Here is a 20,943-nt window from a genome sequence, read left to right on the forward strand (position 1 = left end):
TCTAGGCAGTCCCACTGACTGCTGCTGAAAAAATACGAATTCCCACTGCAGAGGCTGCTGTACAATAGCTCTGCCTCTGCTCAATCATAACTTATGAAGAAATGTAACAACAGCACAGCTGTGTGTACCCAGTCCTGGGCCATTGCTTGGAGAGACCCCTTTGTAAGGACTTTGGAAACAGAAACCCAGATCTGTAAACAGCACATTTCTTGCTATGTGAACTTTAAAAAAATTTTCACCAAATTGTGCACTCAGAAATTTTCCTGAAGGCAATTTTTAAACATTAATACAGACACTTTTTCCATTTTTATTCCAACCTGAAATGTTCCTGTAATGTTTACATGGCAAACTGGATAACAATACATTTAACATTTCCATTAAATAAATTATATTTAAATTCTAAGTATCTATATAAAATTAATTATTTAAGCTCTGAACCTAGAATCATTTGAGACGGTAAAGGCCAAATAGGGCTTAACAATTTCAACTGTTTGTACTATTAAGACCTTCAGTTCTCAAATGGGTATAGCATCCCCTCAGAGGACACTGAACCTCTTGATCCTTTCACACACACATTACTTTGGCCAACAGGCAATGGTGTCATTAGAGCCTTCTACCAATGGAAAAGCAGATTTGCATTTTAGCTCTGCAATATGCTTCACCAGCTTGTGCCTCCACACTTGAATTCCTGGTTCAACAGCAGGGAATGGATGTATGTTTTCCTAGTGCTTTTCTGCCAATGACCCAGGCCTGATGGAACAATCCAGCCTGGAATAGCAGGCGGTGTGGCCAAGAGTGATGGAATCCCAAAACTTTTCCCAGGACTTAGAGGCCCTGCTTTTATTTACAGCTCTCTGGAAGTTTAGAGACCTTGAAGTGGGATTTTTTGGTAATGTTTGGTAAAAATTTTTAAGGCCTCCAGCCTTATAAAGACTAGGCAGTTCTTTCATTTAACATAAACATTCAAAGCATTTTTGTGCAAGTGTAATTGCCGATTCACACTTTTCAAATCATTTGAAATCATCACAAAAATTTCCTCTCCAAGAAACATCAGAGAAAACAACTCTTTATTTTCGCACAGAAATGGAAGAATCAAAGTTTATCTGTATTCTCAGAACTGAGGTATTTATTGTTCCACAGGAGTAAAGGTGTTGGATTGCACCCTTAACGGTGTTCTGTGCATTTCCACTCTGGTGCTGGATACCCATGGAAACACCACATCCTTCCTTACTCTGAATGGAGTAAGGAAGAAGATGAGCTTGCTGAAAACATTAAGAAATTTGAGTCATGTTTTTCTGACAGAGGAAATCTCCCCTGGCTGCACATCTGGGGTGTCTCAGAACCAGGGCTTCAGCACATACCTGGTACTTCACACGATTGAGCTCTTAGTCATAAAAACATATTTTACATACAAAAATACAGCAGATGTCCTTCCAAAAATCATCTCTGAAGCGTTACTCCCTCTCTTTAGGTTTTATACATTCAGGAACAGGCATTTGAGATATATTGTGAACAGTGCAAAATACTGTTTGACATTTCTTAAACCACGTGTTGCAGTACCTGTAAGCGCCAGCTGAAGGAAAGGCTGAGAAAGGTTTCATCCTCAGAACAATTCTGGTCCAAGTTGAACTTCTGTTTAGAGAGTTGTAAACAAATGTCTTGGAATGCAGAGAATCCTCTCATTTCTTTCCAGCTAAGGCAGTCTCAAACACATCAAGTCCTGCTTTGAAGTAAACCTGAGCTGAATTGATGCTGTTCAGCACCTCTGACAAAGCTGCCTGAACAGTCTCATTTGAGTGATGTAGTTTGCAGTGCTCCAGTGCCTCCAGCAGCACTGAAAACTGGCTGGTCCTGTCATCCAGTCTGTAAAGGATATTTCTGAAAGAGAACAATAGAGAGAATGGTAAGATTTTTACTCAAAAATAATCCATCAGATGCCATCAAGAAACCCTGCAAGTATCAGCCACAGTTTACAGATGATACATATTATGCACAGTAAAGCTGACCCATGGCAGATTGAGAGACAAATGCATATTTATTATGCCTCTATAAACTGAATTTATTCACCGAACTACATGTACTTACATTGGAGCAGTTACTAAATCCATCAAAGTAACTCTGACCATTCAAATTTTTATTCAAAAGTATAAGCCTAGACCTATCACACCCCTCATGAAGGATTTTGTGTCTCAGATGAATTCCATTTATTCCCCTCTAAAAAGAGTTTGGTTACTGCTGTGAATCCTCTGCATAGGTTTATTTTTGTTTTTCCTATCTGCTCACATTATTTATTTCACTCTTCAGAGGTGAAATTCCAGCTGCATTGATGCCAATGGTAAAACTCTCCTTGCCTTCAGCAGAGACTTTCATCAATAATCCTTTGTGGTTTTAGAACAAGGGTAACCCATTTTTAATGTCCCACACTAGAGGAACGAAACAGCACACACAGCTAAACCCTTGTGAAACAAAATCTGTGTTTTCCAGAAATATCTGCAAAAAAATTTTAATGGTTTGTAGAAAAACAGATGCAAGAGTATTGTGTGATCCCTTGGAAATGTAATTTGTATGAGGTGGGGAAGGCTCAGAATTCAAAGCTAGTCAGTGATTTTAATGGGGCTCTTTGAAGCAGATTATAAATGTTATCCAAAACCAGGTGTAATCATTATACTAATTAGAAGAGCACATAAACATCATAAACCTCCACCGAGGAGCTCCTTTGATTGCAAACAGAAGTGAAGGAAATTTGAAACAGGAAAGCTACAGTGATTTGGTGCAGGACCTTCTCCTTAAATACAGGACAGGTGTTCAGGGCAGGGAGAGGCTGTGTGGAGAACACAGCAAGAAACAGGACAGCTCCCACACTTTGTTAGCAACCTAATGGCATGACAGAACAGGCCAAATGGCAACTCCAAATTAGTAATAAAACTGCCAAGTTTATTTACAGAAGACAGATGAACACAGAAGTGCATCTTATTCTGTGAATCACCTAAGTGCAACTCTGCCTGGGGGAAAGGTAACAAAGCAGACCAATAAATGACACCACAGAACACCCACAATCTTTTGCCATGTTTTCCAGCTTTAAAAAATGTTTTGAATGAGAGGTCATTTTTTTCCAAGATACGAAATAACTCCTGTCCTCATGAGGCAATTTTTCAGTCTGTGTTTTTACCCTCCAGTATTGGGTATACACCCAAAGCCAGCAGTGTGCAGAGGGAATGATGAGTTTTTCATCCCCTGACAGCAATACATCCAGACAGTTCAAGGGGTCTGCAATGCAATGCATTGGAGATTCAAACAGAGAAGGGAAAGGGTTGCAGGGCAGTTTAAACAATAGGTCATCACTGCCATAGACCATTTAGACAGAAACAGGTGAGGAGTATGAGCAAGAAGAGCTCAGTGGGGACAGAAAGCCCCATCGAGAGGGCAGAAACAGGCAGATGTGGCAACAGCATCCTCAGCTTGCACTGCAGCAGCCTCAGAACCACCCCTTAGCTTGGAGGTGATGCTACTGTTCCCTGTGTGTGGTGCAGCTCATACTCAAAGGTGACTGTCCCAAAGCAGCCTGTGTGACACAGTAAATAAAACTGTGTATGCTGAGAGCCAGATAAATTCTTGGCTGGTCTGTTTTTAAGGATAGGCTGTGCTATGGGAAATACTGCTTTCAAAGCAGGGATTGAGTTTGCTCCCTCAGTTCAGGGACTCCTGCTGAGATCAGTGCAAGCAGAGCCAGGCTTTTGAAGAACTCTCCTCTGTAGTTCCTGGAGTTCACAGGGAGAAAGAAGGCTGCTCACAGCCCCTCAAACACCTCCAACAGCAAGGACAGTGCTAATCACATTCCCTTCTACCCTCAGGGGAGATCTGTTTGCTGGTGGCTGGGAGAGTTTGACTGAGCTGGGATTCTACTCCAAATGCCTACAACACTGGTGCCCTGATCTGTGTTAGGATCTCTCTATTCCTTTAGGTCAATTTATAAAAACATCATAAGACAGCAGCCATCAGCAGAGCAACACTGACTCAGAGTGCCAGAATAACCTCTAAAGAGAGGATGGTCTGAACATTTTAACATTTGGGACTGCTGAGACAATGTTTGTGGTGAATAGGAACAGACCTCATGTCCCATCATCAAATGGACTCTAAACAAGGCACACAAGCTAATAAAGATGGTTTACCCTGACATGCAAGGGTGTTAACACAGTTTAAATCCACTGATGTGATTTTGGAATCACTGGTGATTCCACAGTAAATACACAGGCATGTGATCCAAGTGAAAACAAGAACTGCTATCCCACCCCACCTGAATGCAGGGCAAATTACTGTCTGATGAGAGCTTAGGTGTTTGATGAATGAGAAAAGCAGTCTACTGTCATAATTTTAAAATAATATCTTAACTTCTGAAACAGTAATATGACTTCAGAATAGCTGATTACATAGTAGAGCAGAACCTAATTTATATTTTCATGCATGCAAATACTAATAAGTAACATAATAAAGCACCTGGTTTTTTCCACTTTTCTGCTAGGAGTTCTCACTGGGATCTTGTATTTTCCAATTACTTATCTTTGCTTGGCAAGCCATGCCACCCCTTTGTTGCACAAAATGATTTCTCTCTTTATGCATGTTCATGAGAGTCAATTTATTCAAGTTTACTTCTTATCTCTGCTGAAGCTTCATCAAATGAAAAAAATGGTCAGTTCAGTTTATTACTTCCAAGCCTTTACAAGTCAGAAAAGTGTTTTCATTAAAGATTACACACGGACTGAAAAACAAACCCCAGCCATTTCATTGACACAAGGTATCACCATGTGCCCACAACATGCAGAATGATAGCAAGAGACTTTAATTTACACTGTGAAATTCAATTACTTAAACATTCCTTAACACAAATTGGTTTTGTAGCCTACACCTCTAAAACAACAACTCCAGCCTCTGACCTAATTGCTTAAGTATCTACCTTCATCTTGAACTATTTAATCTTATGAATAAAATTCACACAGTCAGCCTGACCCCCACCAAACAAAAAAGAGACTCCTAAACAGAAAACTGCAATAAATTATTGATGATGCTGATGAAATTACAACACACATCATTCATCCTAATGGGCTTGTTTCTATGACACATCCCAGTGACCTGAAAAGTGGAACACTGAGGTGGGAAACTCAATTAATAACTTCAGGCAGTACCACTGAAAGAGATAAAAGGGCCACAACCAAAAAAAACCCCAAAAAACCAAAAAGCAAAAAAAAAAAAAAACAAAAAAAAAACCAAAAAAAAAAAACCAAAAAAAACAACACCCCAGCCTTAGCAAAGTAAAGAGACTATAAAGAGAGCCTCTACTACAACATTTATAAATCCTTGGCAGGCCTAGGAACAGAAGCATTCCTGACCAAAATAATGCCACTAAATGCCGTTCTGCATAACCACAAATAAGGAGGTACAGTCACACCCACCAGACCAGAAGGAATTTCACAAACTCTTGAATGACAGATCACACTAGAAATAGATTGACTTTAACACAACTTCAATATTAGAGCAACTGGACAGTACAAGATGAAACGAGATTACCACATTATTCTTGTCACGAAAAACGATTTTTTAGCTTACAAGAAAATTTTGTCTGTAGGTAATGTACAACACAAGATGAATTATTCAGGCACTTACAGACTCCCATCTAACAGCCCACGTTAGAGATTTTGAAAAGTAATTATTAAATCATTAGGACATGATGGTAAGTCTAGTGTCCCACATGAAATGAGTGCAGGTTTTCTCGGTGGAATCACAGTAAAATTGTTTAGAGATAAATGCTGTGGGCAGCCTCTGTCTGTTCCAGTTATAACACAATGTGTTATGACTTCAGCATCCTCACAAACTCAATTTTGTAATTCCCTGATTTGTTTTTTCTTGTACTCTCCAGGGAAAAAAAAGAAAAGAAAAAAAAGCACACCAGAACAAGGATTCTCTGAATTTCCCTTTCTCCTGATACTGTTCAATTTTCAATGCACTTTTCTTACATTTAGGAGTCTGTTTTCTTTCACGTTTATAATACATAAAATATGATTACTTTGGTAAATAAGTAAATGCACTCTCATAACAATATTTACATGTTGGGACTTCCATACAGTGGTTATTCATTGTAGGACATAAAAATATCACAAGATCTTCTTCTCAGGAAACAGCACAAGAAGATTTATACTGGTTTGTTTATACAAATTTGCACCTCAGAAAATGCAGAATTTCATTTCTTCCTCTGGGATCCTTATCTTTTGATCTCCAATGGCTGTTCTCCTTTCCTCTCTTGTTTTTAAAGTCTTTTTGACACCCACATGCAGTTTTGTTATCTTACCTATTTTATTTCACAGCAGCATTGTGGCAAAAGGTTTATAATTATAAAATTATAGCTGCTGGCCATGAAAGATTAGCTTTTACCAGGAGGAGATACATGCCCTGGCGAAGTGTCATTACATGTCATTAGAGCTGATCCAGAGGAACCCCTTTTTTCCTACAATGTTCATTCCCTGCTGGATTAAACACTGGAAGTCGCTGGGGCCATGGGATGGAACAACTCACACATGGCCAGGGAACATGGGGATGTGGCACCCAACTCTGCTGTAAATGTCACCTCTCCTTCACTGCCCTACGTCCCCACAAACCCAGCACGTCATTTTTAAGGATCCTCTGTTTGTAATTCCTTGTTCCCAACTTTTGTTTCCTACACATCCTCTCCTTTTTTCAAAGAGCCATCAGCTGCCTCCCCTTAGTGCTCTCCTTACAGGCTGCAGATGGTTCCACCAATCTATATTGCAGAAAGTGATGTATTTAAAATCATGAACACTCAGAGGTGAGTGCCTGCCTGAAAGGGATCTATCTGCATGTTATCAGCAGTTGATAAGCTGCAGGTAATCGAGATATCAAACCCAAATAAAGCATAACCAACTGAAAGGCATTTCAAAGGCATCATTATGAGACAGTGGTAAACCAGACACTCTGTCCCTGCTAGACACAAATTTATCTTGCATAAAAGACAGGCATTAGGACACCTCTAATTGAGTCAATTATGGCAAATGGAGGTTGTGGTAAGCGGGCATGAACAGAATCCTGTTGGGACATGGGACCACAAGGAGGTAATTATCCCAGGTTTGAGTACATTTCGGAGAGGTCAGTTTTAAATAGGGTTTCTTTAAAAAATTAATCCTGATTTTGGCAGCTCTGTGAAGTGTCTCAATGCTTGGCTTGACTGCCTGCCAAATAAACAAAGGGAAAAAGAGAAGCCAAACTGGCTTACAAGATACATTATCTTTTATTTCCCTACAGTTCTCTTTGATTGCAGTACTTTTTAAAGGTAAGGGATGAAACACACTAATCTCTCACTGAAGGATCCCTAAAGCCTAACCTAACCCTAACTCTAGCCTAAGTTTCAGCTTGATGCACCTTGACAACTTTAAGTCTTTGTGAGGGCCTTGAGAGCATCAATACCAGATTCCAAAGCCCATGTATGAGCATCCAGAATCCCAAAGAGAAAGCAAAAGTTCTATTAAAGAATTTAATCCAAGAAAGGTTGATGGAGGACTTTTTTATCACCAAAACTCAACATTCACAGAGAACATTCACTTTCATTTCTGTTCTGAAATGTGTAAGGAAACTATTCTTTTGATAATTAAATGTCTTCTGCCAACAGAGAAGACTGACATAAAGCTAACAATTCTAAGCTTGATTTTCTGATAATAGGACAGTGTTCTGCAATGGCTGAGAAATAAAGGGAATACAAAGTCTTTGACAAGCTGTAGCCGAACTTTTTCACTTTTGTTAAATAAACAATAATTACATCACTTCCTAATTTTTGTGCCTTTTGACAGCAAATGGTGTCTAGTGTAATATATAATAACCATGAATAAATGGAAGTAGCAGATCATAAGAGGACTGATGTTCTGGAACAGCCTCAAGTAAAAATAATGGAGCTAAGAAGCCTGACTAGCCTAAAGACTGAGTTTGAGTAAAATCAGCCTGAAATAAAGCATCTATTTGCCAGTGCTTAACATCAACATTACCATGTACTCACAGGTTTTCTCTTGGTGAAAATTTGCTGGGTTTAGGAGCTGATTTATTTCTTGCTTTGGAGTAAACAAGATCAGTAGGTAAGGAGAATCCAATCTAGAGCTGCAACAGTACAGAAAGACTTCACAGAAGTGAAATAAAAAGCACAAATAGGATGCATTTGTTCTTCAGAAGCTGCAAGTCACCATTTATCACTACTAAAGAGCAATCCTCTAATTAGGCATCATTTTCTCTAAGGTTTCACAGAAATTCCTGAAGAAGCCACAGAACCCACTATCAGAGTCTTTGCCACAGAGCTTCCAAACCCTGTATGCAGCTGATGAAGAATGATGTATATCCCACAGAGATGTAAAAATTCCTTGAAAATCCACCAGCACTTTTTCTGTCGTTCCTCAGAACAATGACTTACATTTATACTTAGAGGATTGATGATGCATTGAACAAAATTGATACAACTGTATTTTAAAATGTTATTTGCTGGCAGCAACTGCTGTGAAATATTCTTTGTTAAATTTCAAATAATGTAGCTACATTGTTGGTAACAAATGTAAGCATGTTGTTCTCTGAATGATTTATGCTACACTTGCTTTTCAAGTGAAAGAAACATATGCTTGTGTGGATGATTTGGAGGAAACTATCTGTCTTTTAAGGATGTCTCAGTCTGAAACACTCCAATTCAAAGCAGATGTGCTACTATTTTGAAGAACTTGAGGGAAGTGAATTAATAAAATTATTTCCAAATGGCTCACAGCTGATGTTCTGATGACTTCATAGGGCTTTTTATTTAGAAATCATGTGAAATATCCTCTTCCTGAGGAGGAATCCCATTCCCAACCAAAGCACCAGGCAGTGACCAGTGCTCAATGCAGGAACTGGCTTGACCTTGATCTCCAGCTCTGATCCTGACTGGGTCTATCACCCTAAATAACTCTGAGCCACGTGACATGAGAGCATCACCACAGGTCATTATATTAGAGTTAACGAAGGATTAAAGAGTATGTCATAATACATAATACATCTTTAAAGAAATGCCCAAAGTTATATCATTATTGCCTGCAGTGGCAGGTACACACACAAAATTAACACTTCTTTTAAGTCCCAGTTAAGGTAATTTTCCTGTTAATGATCTCATCAACACATTTCCGAGCTCTACTGTCTGGATAATATGTTAGTGGGGGAATATTGCATATTAACTATTTTCCCAATGAATTCCATTTATTTTTGTACTATAGTCAAGAAGTGTTCTTGGCTAATATTTCAACCATACATGGTTGAAATATAACCACTCATATATGAGTGGTTCTTATCTGTCATGATCAAAAATGTGGATTCAGATATTTCTCGGATCTAAAAAATGTTACCAGTCCTACTGTTTATAATAAATATACAATAATGTATAAAATATTAAGTTTCTGTCGAATTTAATAAATTATTCAGAATCTAATACTTTGTATAGCTTCCTGAGATCACAGCAGATTTTTTTTTTTCTGGAACTAAATATTCTTGCCCTATTTAGCACCATAAGTGCCGACCAAGCAAGATCTGCCAGCAAGGGACATGGAGAGGAGTTGCATGCTAACCACAAGAGTTGCTGGAGGTTGGCATGAGAGCTCTGCACTGAGCTCACAGAACAGCTGTGCCAGGGCTTTCACAGTCAGCACAACAACTGCTGTGAAATGGGCTAAAACATCCACTAAGGACCACATTAAAATAAATAAATTTTACAAAAAAATATCAACCCTTTTCTTTCTTTTTTTGCAAGGCCAAGACTATGCACATTCATGAAAAGCATGAGGAATATTATTTCCTGGACACAGTCTTGTCTTCAGGACAACTAATGCTGGGTTGAATTACAATATAATATTTATTGGATCTCAAACATAATGGGTCTGATGTATTGTACAGGGAGAACTCTGCAAGTATACAAATCAACCTAATTAAAAAGATGCAAGAAAATTCATGGGAAGTACATAGAGGAAAAATAAATTAATATTTTTTAAACCAGGTTTCCCTTCATATCAGGGAAGTGAGAAATCTGTTTTCAAGCCATGACATAATCCCTGATTACAGAGGTTTTCTGCTTTTGCAGGTGTAATGAAAAGATTTTCATGTTCCCTGTTTAAATAAGCTTTAAAGTCTGCCATAATTACAGCTCTGCAGATGGCTAATTCAGTAGTATTTATGCAGCAAATGCTCTTTAAATAGTAAAAATTTACAAGACAACAAATACAGTCATTAATTCGTGGCCGTTACTTGTATCAGTGATTCCAAAGGCGAAAACATCTCAGTTGCCACTCAGATGGATCAGGTGTTTTGGGTATGACTATCACTCACTTTATTGCATCTCCTCAGTATTAAGAAAGGGCATAACTCAGCATCATTATCAGTCATGAGAAAAATAATAACCATAGCAGGAATTTGTAAGAGCATTATCAGCCTAGTAAATGCTAGTGGTGTGTGCTAGGATAAATGTGCTGCTCCCTGCTTACAACTGCAGAGACCACAATCACGCTGCTCAGCCACTGTAAAGTTCAAAGGGATAAGGCAGAAGAAAATGGGAAGGCATTTTGGGTGTAAAAAGTACATTTGGACAAATGCTTATCAGAGAGAAGGGAGCTGAACAACAACTACAGAACTGAGAAACACCAGAGAAGGATTAGGGAAACAAGACATGCCACTGTTCACAATTCCATTTATAAGCCATGAAAAAAATCACAGAAGAAAAGGAGTTGCAAATTTTGAAAGATGCAAAATATGGGGGTCAAAAGTCAGGAAGGAAATCATTGCTGTGTTGGAAGACAGAAATTCATTTATTCTGACTGAATGGCAAAATCTGAGGTACACTATTCTACATTCTTTTCTTCTCCCCCAACATAATTCTAGCATTGTATTTACAAATTGCACATGGCAGATAATAGAGACAGAACATTATCTACTGCTGCCAGCAAAACACGAATTATTTCAGTATTTCCCACACTAAGGATCATTGACACCGTATCAAATCATTCTCTGTTCCACATAATACAAAGCAGAACAATAAAAATACTCCATGCATTTGGTTCAGGTCAGTCAAAAAACATCTCAAATATTACTACAAAGGAGACAGGAATGTTTTCTACTTGGAGTCATAAATGAAGAATTCAAAATGAAAAAAGAAATCTCCAGAATTTATACAATGAGACAGAACTACTGTCTTGGCTAGAAGCTCTGGGCTGGGGTTTTGTTTTATTTTGCAGGTGACATTGCACTCCATGTTTACCCATGTTACTCTTTAAGATTAGCAGGATATTTGCATCTTTAATGCTCATCCTCTGTAAATCCAGTGAGCAGATTGTTTACACGTGGAGATATAATAAGCGCTTTAATTTTCCTACTAAACATATCTCTGGAAACTAGACTCTTAGGGCATGTGTATTTTGTAACCTGAGAATCTGCTGCAGTTTACCGGCAAAGCAGAAATAAATCCTGTGGAATATACACATGTCAGGAATGTACATAACAAATCTCAATCTGAAAGGAAAATATTTGTTCTGGTGAACAACACACACTTGAGTGGCACGAGTTCAGTGCAAGTTGCCTTTTTTGAATGGTCTTGAAAACACCTTTTGACTGTTCTTTCATTTTATTATGTCAAATTCAGGCTGCACAATCTATCTTTGCTTACTGCCAGTATTTTGTTCAGTGCATTAAAATGCACCCATTTGTTGTAATTCTTTAGCCCAATGAAGTGTTAATGTCACACTTGGTTATCTGTGATGAAAAGAAGCAAAAGGAAGAAGTTTAACTGATACAAATGAGCAATAAAAACTGCTGGAGTTCTTTGCTGAAGACACAGATTGCTTTCAAAATCCTTGTTTTTCACCTACTTATTACTCAATTCACTCAATTACATCTATTAGACAAAGCACAACCATCCCTGTAAAAATTCCATAAATAGTGGTGGCAGATGCATAGAGCTTTAATGGACAGGATAAACTTGGCATGCTAAGATAAAACATTTAAAAGAAAGATTTCACACATGTTGACTTTGACTTTTTAAAAAAACTGTTAAAAGAACTGTCAGTCAGGACATACCTGATCCTTAGGGAAGGGTCTATCAGGAATAAAATGCACCTAACTGGAGCAGAAATGACAGCCTGAGCCCTTGTATGCCTCTTTTGGGCTATAATCCTAAATACTGAAGACACAAACTGTGATTTTAATGACTCTCTTAAGTTTGAAAATTTTGGAGGAGCATCCCAGGGGATTCTAGGAAATCCTGCATGGTTACTACAGGATTCATCTGGTATCAACAGCATACCTGAAAGTTAGACCTGGAGCTGAAGAAATGTGACAGTCTCACTGAGACAGGAGATCTCCCTGCACTGAGTGTGCTGTGCCTGATAGTCCATGAAGTTTGCTTTGTTATCTCGTTGTTTTCATTATTATTGTGCACTGAAGAGCTCTGCCCTCCAACACAGGGCGAGGCTCTCTGTGAGTACCTAAGGAGTGCACACTCCTATACCTGACAGATACTGATCAGGCTGACAGCTGGCAGAAGCTCTGGGAATCAGCAAACAGAAGCACAACAAAATATACAATAAACAGGGAGAACCCTCTTACTGAGCCCAGGCAAACACAAGATTTGAACTCAGTGTTTCTGAACACCAGGAAGATCCACACTGTGTGTCCCTGATAGTGGTGCCAGTGTTTTGTTCAGTGTTTCTGTAGAGGGAAAAGCATGCAAAAGCATGGCATGATCAATATTTATGGAATGTTTTTATGGCTCTGGTGAGGCTGGCCATCTCATGGAGAGGACAATATGCTTCAATTGTTTTTTTCCCCCTGTGCTGAAGTAACAAAGCCTCTATTCTTACATTTACCTTGTAGATATCACTGCTGTGTAATCTATGATTATTACCTTTAGTAGCAAAATATGATCATCAGAAAACACACAGAAATGTTCCATACAAGTATACATTGAGAGAGTGGAAAGCAAGAAATGGCTAAAGGTGAGAAACAGATTTCTACTGATTATTCCATTAAAATAATGGCAAATTATAAATCCAAATAATTATCAGTATTATGATTATGCTATGAGAAACAAAGAGAAATAAATGAAAAATACCAACAGCAATCCTATTTTATGCCTAGGAATTTGTTCTGAAAATAGAAAATCTACCCAGGGTTACCACTGGGAATCAAAGAAATACTTCAGGTACAACAAAACTCAGCAATTTTCTCCTAACCCCAAATCAAGTCCCAGGGTAACTTTTGCAAAGCAGGATATTCCTCAACCTGTTATTTTTCATTCTGCCTAAATTTCTGGATAAGACTAAAATACCCTGATTAAAGCTGTACTTGTGTATTTCCAGCTCAGCTGGAAATAGAGATCATGGGGAACTGTTGTCAAATTTGCAGTTCAATGTCAGGAAGTTCAGGTAAGAGGAACGAGCATCAAAACTACAGCATTTACTGTACTGAACAACCTGCCAATGTCAATCATGATTACTGAAATTTAGTCAAATATCCTAATCCAATTATTAAAAGAATAGTAATTTGAATTCTGGTAGTAAGTCTGATTATATTACTTCTCATTTTAGATGCAAAATGTATCAATTATGCCCAAATATTGCCCTATGACATTGACTGGAATGAGGCATTTATTTTTTTAAGGACCTACATACAGTGAAAGACTACAGCTAGGGGAATGTGTGTGCAAACTAGAGGAAAAAAAGAAAAGATATATAAAAGATGTATCAGTTCCCCTGTAGTGGAGAAGCACAGGAAAGTTACAACACTCCTGCAATAAAGAAAAAAACACCTTTCTTTTAAATTCAAGTTCTAGGACAGAAAACACAGTATAGATCCAGAGAGCTGTGAATTAGGACAAACACAAGGCTAAAAATGATGCCTAAAACTTCAGCAAATTTGTCAAGTGCTTTGATTGAGGTTGAGAATATGAGTCCAAATGGGTATACAGGAAGCAATCATTTTTTCATGAAGAATACGTCCTTTACTGTGCACACAAATTCTTCCTCCAGAAGGCTGTAAATTACAGTATTTATGGAATCTTAATGATCTAAACACAGTTGGAGCCTGAAGGTCAAGGCTGCAAACTGCATCCTAAATTTCTGTTTACAGATGAAGCACAGTATTTATTGCTGTACTGCTTGTGCTGCTATAGTTAAAGGGCTGCCAGCATTTCCATTATAAACCACTATTTCAGGGGTTTATAACTTGCCTATCAATCTTCTGACTGGGATGAAACATGGCATACAAGGTCCTGGCTGTGAGACTGATTTTTTGGTTTGTTTTCCTTATAAAATGACAAAAAGAATAAGCTTTAAGTTTTACAAGAAAAAAAAAAAAAGTCTATTAGGCTTTTCAAGTATTTCTAGTGTTCTCAGGACACAATTATATCTTCAGAATACAAAACATATTCACAGAACTTCATCAATTAACAGAAGAACTTTCAATCCCTAAAAAATGAAAAATAATCGAAACAAGACTTAGATGCCTTTTATTTTTTAATTAAGCAAATGTTCTTCAGATTTTAAATGGCAGCAAAGGACATCAGCACCCTAACAGTGTCCTTGGCTCTGTTTATCTGTGTAGATTTGCCATTAAAGGTAACAATTACACACCTTGGCACTGTACAAAGGTTGTATTCTTTTTAAATGAACATCTAAATGATGACACACAAGGTGTCCTTTGCTGTTGTATATTCCAGATGATGTCAGGTAAATTTATTCAGAGTAAAGTCAAAGCCAATGTTTCCTCCTAGTCTTTGAAATCCTGTACTGTTGAATCGTGTATCAAATTTAATTAAATTGGAGGGCAGCAAGTACAACATTTTCACTTCCACAGTGTCTACTTTGCCAGTGTGAAAGTACTTTTGCTCTGCACTAAAGTACTGTGGAAAGCAGGTGAAAAATTTGTTACTTTATGTTTGCATATCTAGTAATTACATTTTGGTAAATAACAAACTTAATAATGCAAGTGCTGCAAGAACTGAAATATTAGAAGATGTCAAAAACCCTCTCCTTATAATCTTAAATTTTGATATAATTTATTTTTACAAATAAAGAGCTGGGCCAGATTCAACAATGTTGAATGTTGCTGTTGCAATGCAACACATAAATATTACATTATTATTAAACAGGTTTTTGGCTCCTTTGCAACACCATACCAGTTCAGACAAGACAGACAGCGCTGCTAAACCTGGAATATTAGACTTTATCTAATCCCATTTTGGCTTATTTCTTCATGTTACAAATCCAGTCACAGCAGGAAGGAAGTAAATTAGCCTCTCCCCAAATATAATTATTCTATTTTCTTTATTACAGCTGTAGGGCTTTTATTCACTGACACTTTTGAGCTCCCCATAACTACCTTGCTTTTTTTCCCCTTTGCTTTTGTTAAAAGAAGACTGCATTTGTTTTGTACCATTGCTAATAACTGGAAGAATCCCTCCTGTGCTAGAGCTTTCTGCTTTCCTTCCTCACCTCTACCACTTGTCTCTTTGATGTCCACTTTTACACATTCACTTGCAGGAGACATCGGATAATTTGCCCCATCAACTGGAATCAAAGTACAGTTTTGCTACTTTAGATGGTTCTGGTGAGAGACAGAGACCTGCAGACTTCTTAGAAAGTAAAAGATGGGATGACGACGACATCTTAAAACCAACCTGAGTAGTGCAGCTGGATACATATCAGAGAGCAATTCCAAGCAGAGACAAGATGTTATGAGCAGTAACTGACTCAGGCCTCCTCATTAACTGGGATGTACTGCCTTTAACTTGCTGAAATGCATCCAAGAACGCTGCTATATAATTAAATATGTTAAATAATGCTACACAGTATCTTGTACAATTCTGAATCTTCAATGAACTGTACAAAGTTTTAAATAAAATATAGGTGGAGCTTGTCAAACAGTATTAGACTTCAAAATATTTTCTCCTTCTGAAAGCTTCCTGTTCCATCTGACACACGTTTCTGCCACGCTGCCTGGGCTGCCATCACACCATACGTCTTGTTAGCAGCAATGTCATGACAGAAGTGCTACAGTGCTGCATTCTAATGACCCCTTGCATTGTAGTGAATTAATGTTTTCTGCAGAAAGGACGTGATAGGAAAAAAATAGCTTTAATTCTGGGTACTCACTGACGTCTTCTCTTTAAAGACAGCTCTGCGAACCAAGCAGCGGTGAACACCATTTGAGCCCAGCTGCAGAACGTGTGGAACACCGTGTACCGTACCTGTAAAGTCCTGGAGGAGCTTGCTGAAGCAGGAAGCTTTTCTCCAAGCCCTGTAGCACATCATTGAGCATCCTGACTCTGACAGGGGCTCGCTCCTGGGGGTCATTGGCCGGGCGCATCTCGTCCGACTGGAACAGCTCCGCCGTGTCCCTGAGCCGCGACGCCACTGCCAGCAGCTGAGGGACGCCTGCTTCATCACCTGGGAGCAGGGACAGCAAGACAGCCACCAGTGATTCACTCACCACTTATTACTCTTGCTTCCAAGTCAAAATTAATAGTCCAATTAAAGCCTGAGCCTCTCCTTCCCCTGTGAGCAGCATGAATGGGTCAAGGGAAGCCATAGATCACTCCGTGTAACCTCTGATCTGCTCTTCAAAGATCAATTTGGGCTCTGATGCTTTAAGATCTAATAAGCTGTGAGGAATGATTTTTGGGGTACAGCTTAAAATCTAGCATTGGAAAAACAGGCATGCAGGAAGCAATGGTTATAGATCAAGAGCTACAGCATTTCCTTCTGAGACTGAATTTATTCAATGCCATTTGATGCTGTTGCTCTTGAGCCTGCAAGCTTGTGCTTGGATTCCATAATGACTGCTATATAGAATATTTTAATATGCAGAGTTTAATTGAATTTGATTCAACATTTTAGAATCTTAGAGGTTAACAGCAATTGTAGAGGGTTATGTGAAATTGCTCCTCGTAATCACTTAAGTCATATGCCAATGAGCTAACTTTAATTGATATCCTAATGCATATTCTAATCCAGTCAATATTTTCAAAACTTTTTAACTTGGAGTGTTAACTATTGCTTTGTTAGCAACCCCACTCAGACAGCAAAAGGATAAAAGCCTGCATCACCTAGGAGCACGCCACAATTTCAGTATTTCCCTTTTCACAGTCCAGAAAGAGAAATGTGAATTGGAGCACTGTGAATGTGCAGCCTCCTCCCACCTGCAGTGCAGGTGAAGAGTGTGGCCTCCTTTCCCAGTGTGTGCATGGACTGCCTTCATCTTTACAAGCACATGGAGAGAGAAAGCAGAGCCTGAACCTGATAGAAAGTCAAAAGCAGTATCAGTCAGCACAAACATTTCCAGGATGCAGAAATTATCTTTAAGGCCAAGATTCACTTCACCTATTGACAAGAAATCCAACCATGCTTAGATCTTTCAAATAATGCCTTAATCAACATAAACCATGCTGTTCTAGGAGCTGTCTCACCTCTACCTGAATGTGCAAACCTCAGGGAGTTCTGTGCCTTAGTGACTGAGATAATTAAGCCAAGAAAGTGGTTCAGGACTCAAGTTAAATGAATTTTCAACTTCCTTGTCTAAGATACACATGGAAAAATCACAAATAGTAATTGGGGAACACTGACATGGTTTAACCTTAGCTGGCAAGTACCAGGCAGTTGCTCACTCACCCACTGGCTTCCCTGATGGAATGGGGAAAGAATCAAAAAGTTAAAATCAATGGGCTGAAATTAGAACAGTTTGATATATAATGATGATGATCATAGTAACAACAGTAATAATATAGCATCAGAAAGGGAGGAAACCAAAAGAGAGACATAAAACCCAAGAGAGACAAGTGATGAGCAATTGTATTGGGCTGACCATGTTCAGCCTGGCCCCAGCAGCAATCAGACTCCTTGGCCACCTCAGCTTAAACTGAGCCTGGTTTCTCTGGTATGAAATACCCCTTTGGCCAGTTCAGGTCAGCTGTCCTGGCCATGCTCCCTCCCAGCTTCCTCTAACTCCTCTATGGGAAAACACAGGAAACTGCAAAGTCCTCAGGGTAAGCACTGCTGAACAACAACAGAAGCATCAGTGAGTTACCAACCTTCATCTCGTCCTAAAGCATAACACAGTAGCAGCTACTAGGAAGAAAATTAACTCTACTCTAGTTAATTAACTCTACTCTAGTTAAAATCAAGACAAACACCAACTCATTTCTCAAATTATTCATGGCTGGAGTCTGAAAGGAGAGCAAATAATAGGGATGGAAAAGCCAACAGCTATAACTAAGAAATCCAAGGAAATGCCTGAATATAACATATTCTCTCTCTCATATAGAAAAAGAGACTTGCTATTGGATACATTCCAGCACAGGAAAAGGAGTTCATACATCCCATATACTCCTGTCATTCAGCTGACTGGCACATTCCAATCTAGCAAAACATGAAATGATCCGGAATACACGGAGAGACAAGATGCTGGCGTGAGAGAAACTGTCAGATTTCCTGAGATATCAAGATGAATTTCAGCAATGAACAGAAGCTCCCTGGGGGAACAGGAGTGAAAGAAGATGGTTTATGTCTGCCCTGGCTTGGGACAAGGTTCCTTTGCTAATGACACTCGACCAATCCACCTTTCCCTAAGCAGAATGGATAACAGGTGTGCTGGCATCTTGATATAAAGGGTTGGAAACTCTCTGAGTCTGAAGTAATTGAAATTCTGATCAAGTTAGGTTGAGGCCTCATAAAAATATTCTTCAAGCATATAAGCTTGCTACATTTAAGGTATTTGGAAAATATCATTATCCTTAATTTCCAAATCTTTGGCAAACATCCTGTGCAGCTGAAGAACTTCCCATTCCCATGTATATAATGCAGGCACCGTGCACACCTTACCCTGGGACTTGTGTCCATATGGAAATGTTTAAATCCACCCTGTAAGAAAGAATCCTTTGGTTTCAGCAAAGCACTTTGTATTCCAAGTAACATAAAATTATTATTCTGAATCTTATATAAACAATTGCAAATGTCAGCTTTGCCTTTTCAGTAGGGAAAGTGAGATAAAGGGAAAATCCATCTTTCTGTACTTGGAAATGAAGCCAACCAGACCACCCTTTAAACACAAACATCCTGCAAATGCTCTCACCTGTTCTCCACAGCCCTTAAACCAACTCTTTGTTTTACACTCTAAACCAGCACTTGTTAGAAAACACACCCAGGCCCTTTTTCAGTGCTTCAGTACAAAACCTGCAAGGATGGGCAGTGTTACCTCAGCCAGCCAAGGCCAGAACAGGCATCACCACACTCTGAAGTGCACCACCAAGGGAAACTGATTTATGCTTTTCTCAGGCTGAGAAGATGGGAATGGAAGGGCAAATGATTCTTCACGAAAACCCTGCATTAACTAATAATGTCTTAAGCACCTTGTGATGCTTTTACAGAGAAAAATCAAGCACAATTGTTACCTTGTTTAAGAGAAAACAATGCCACATTATTTTATTTTGTATTCTTTGTCCTTTTGTCTCCAATGTGAATCATGATGAATCATCCAAGCTAGTTGTTTAGTTGCTACAAAAATAAAATTGCAAGCACAGTACAGTGACTCAAGAGCATGTGCACCCTTGATCAGGGAATTACACTGTTGAATTTCATTGCATTTGCTAAATGCAAGTGGATCCTATTCAGAAACAAGTTACACCAAACAGATATTTTTACAGACACTGAATGCAATAGCCTTTCCCTCTGCAACTGATTGCTCTTATGAAAAGCACAGCTAGAGGTTGAACAGTTTTAAATTCTGTTTGTGCCCTCTGTTATGAAAATACTTGCCTATGAGTCTTTATAGGAAAGGGAGCATAGAAAAATCAGCATTTTAAGGCATGATGCTGGTTTACCATATATGTGAACATGTGTTTGCATGTAAGAGAGAAGGGAAATTGCTTCAGGTTTTGATTGGTTTGCAAATTCTGAATCAGCTATCATGTGCTGCTGTATTCACAAGGAAAATTCTTCATGCTCTGTAAAATAGGATAAGCAGACCTGGCAGTAGAAAATCTGAATGGGAAAGCTTTGTAAGAAGCACCCTAAAGGGGCAGAACCACAAATCCAAAGACATCCACAGTGCAAAGGATATGCTGCCATCAGCTTCAATTTTGCTGCCATGACTGCTGTAGCCCAAGTAAACTCATCTGGTGCTGCTCCAAGTCTTTTTGCAAAGAAGTTGTGTTAAAGAGGAATGTTGTGACATTTTACAGTGTGCATGTCAATACAGGAGCCTGGAGAAGGGCAGGCTCCAGGGAGAATTCATTGTGCTCTGTTAATACTGAAAGGGGGATTTGTAAGAAACTTTTGAAATAGGACATAGGGTAAGATTTTTAAACCAAAAGATTAGATTTAGGCTAGGTGTAAGGAAGAGATTTTTTACAATGAGGATGGTGGAACACTGGGGTGCCCCATCCTGGAAACATTCAGTGCCAGCTTGGATGAGGCTCTGAACATCTCGATCTACTGGAATATCTCCCTGCTCACTGCATTGGACTAGATAACTTTAAAAAGGTCCCATCCAACCCAAACCATTCTGTGATTCTGTGAAGTTACCAATGACTTCGTGCTGCTGAAACTTAAGGCCTTCTAACACAGAATAGATGCTCATCCTTGCCCTTCAGAACTAAATGTTTATCCATGGAAAATGCCTTTTTCCATTACTGTCTTTTAAAGGCTGAAAAAAGGTACTAATACATAATAACCTTGAATGGATACTGAAGACAAGATGCCACTGTCTCATGACAAAAGAGATTTTTCTCTCTTAGATACAGATTTGTTGCATTTTTCACCTCTGCTGCAGTCAAGAATAAAGGGTAGAAACAGTAAAGAGTGAAATTTTCTGAACATTACAGACAGGAGGAGAGAGTAATTCTGA

At 38.8% G+C, this 20,943-nt stretch overlaps 1 protein-coding gene across 1 annotated transcript in view; it reads right to left on the reverse strand.

Annotated features, from left to right (window-relative positions):
* Positions 1 to 772: 772 nt before the first annotated feature.
* The window catches only part of NAALADL2 (N-acetylated alpha-linked acidic dipeptidase like 2), a 395,523-nt gene continuing 375,352 nt past the window's right edge, over positions 773 to 20,943 (reverse strand). The window contains exons 14-15 of the mRNA XM_054282897.1: positions 16,292 to 16,490; positions 773 to 1,878 (exon numbers count right to left, since the gene is read on the reverse strand). Of these exons, the coding sequence (XP_054138872.1) occupies positions 1,680 to 1,878; positions 16,292 to 16,490 (398 nt within the window). The 3' untranslated portion in view covers positions 773 to 1,679. The remainder of the gene's footprint in view (positions 1,879 to 16,291; positions 16,491 to 20,943) is intronic.

This window comes from Melozone crissalis, unplaced genomic scaffold, assembly GCF_028551555.1.
Source record: "Melozone crissalis strain CALT ecotype California unplaced genomic scaffold, PUWL_Pcris_2 ptg000034l_1, whole genome shotgun sequence".
NCBI lineage: Eukaryota > Metazoa > Chordata > Aves > Passeriformes > Passerellidae > Melozone > Melozone crissalis.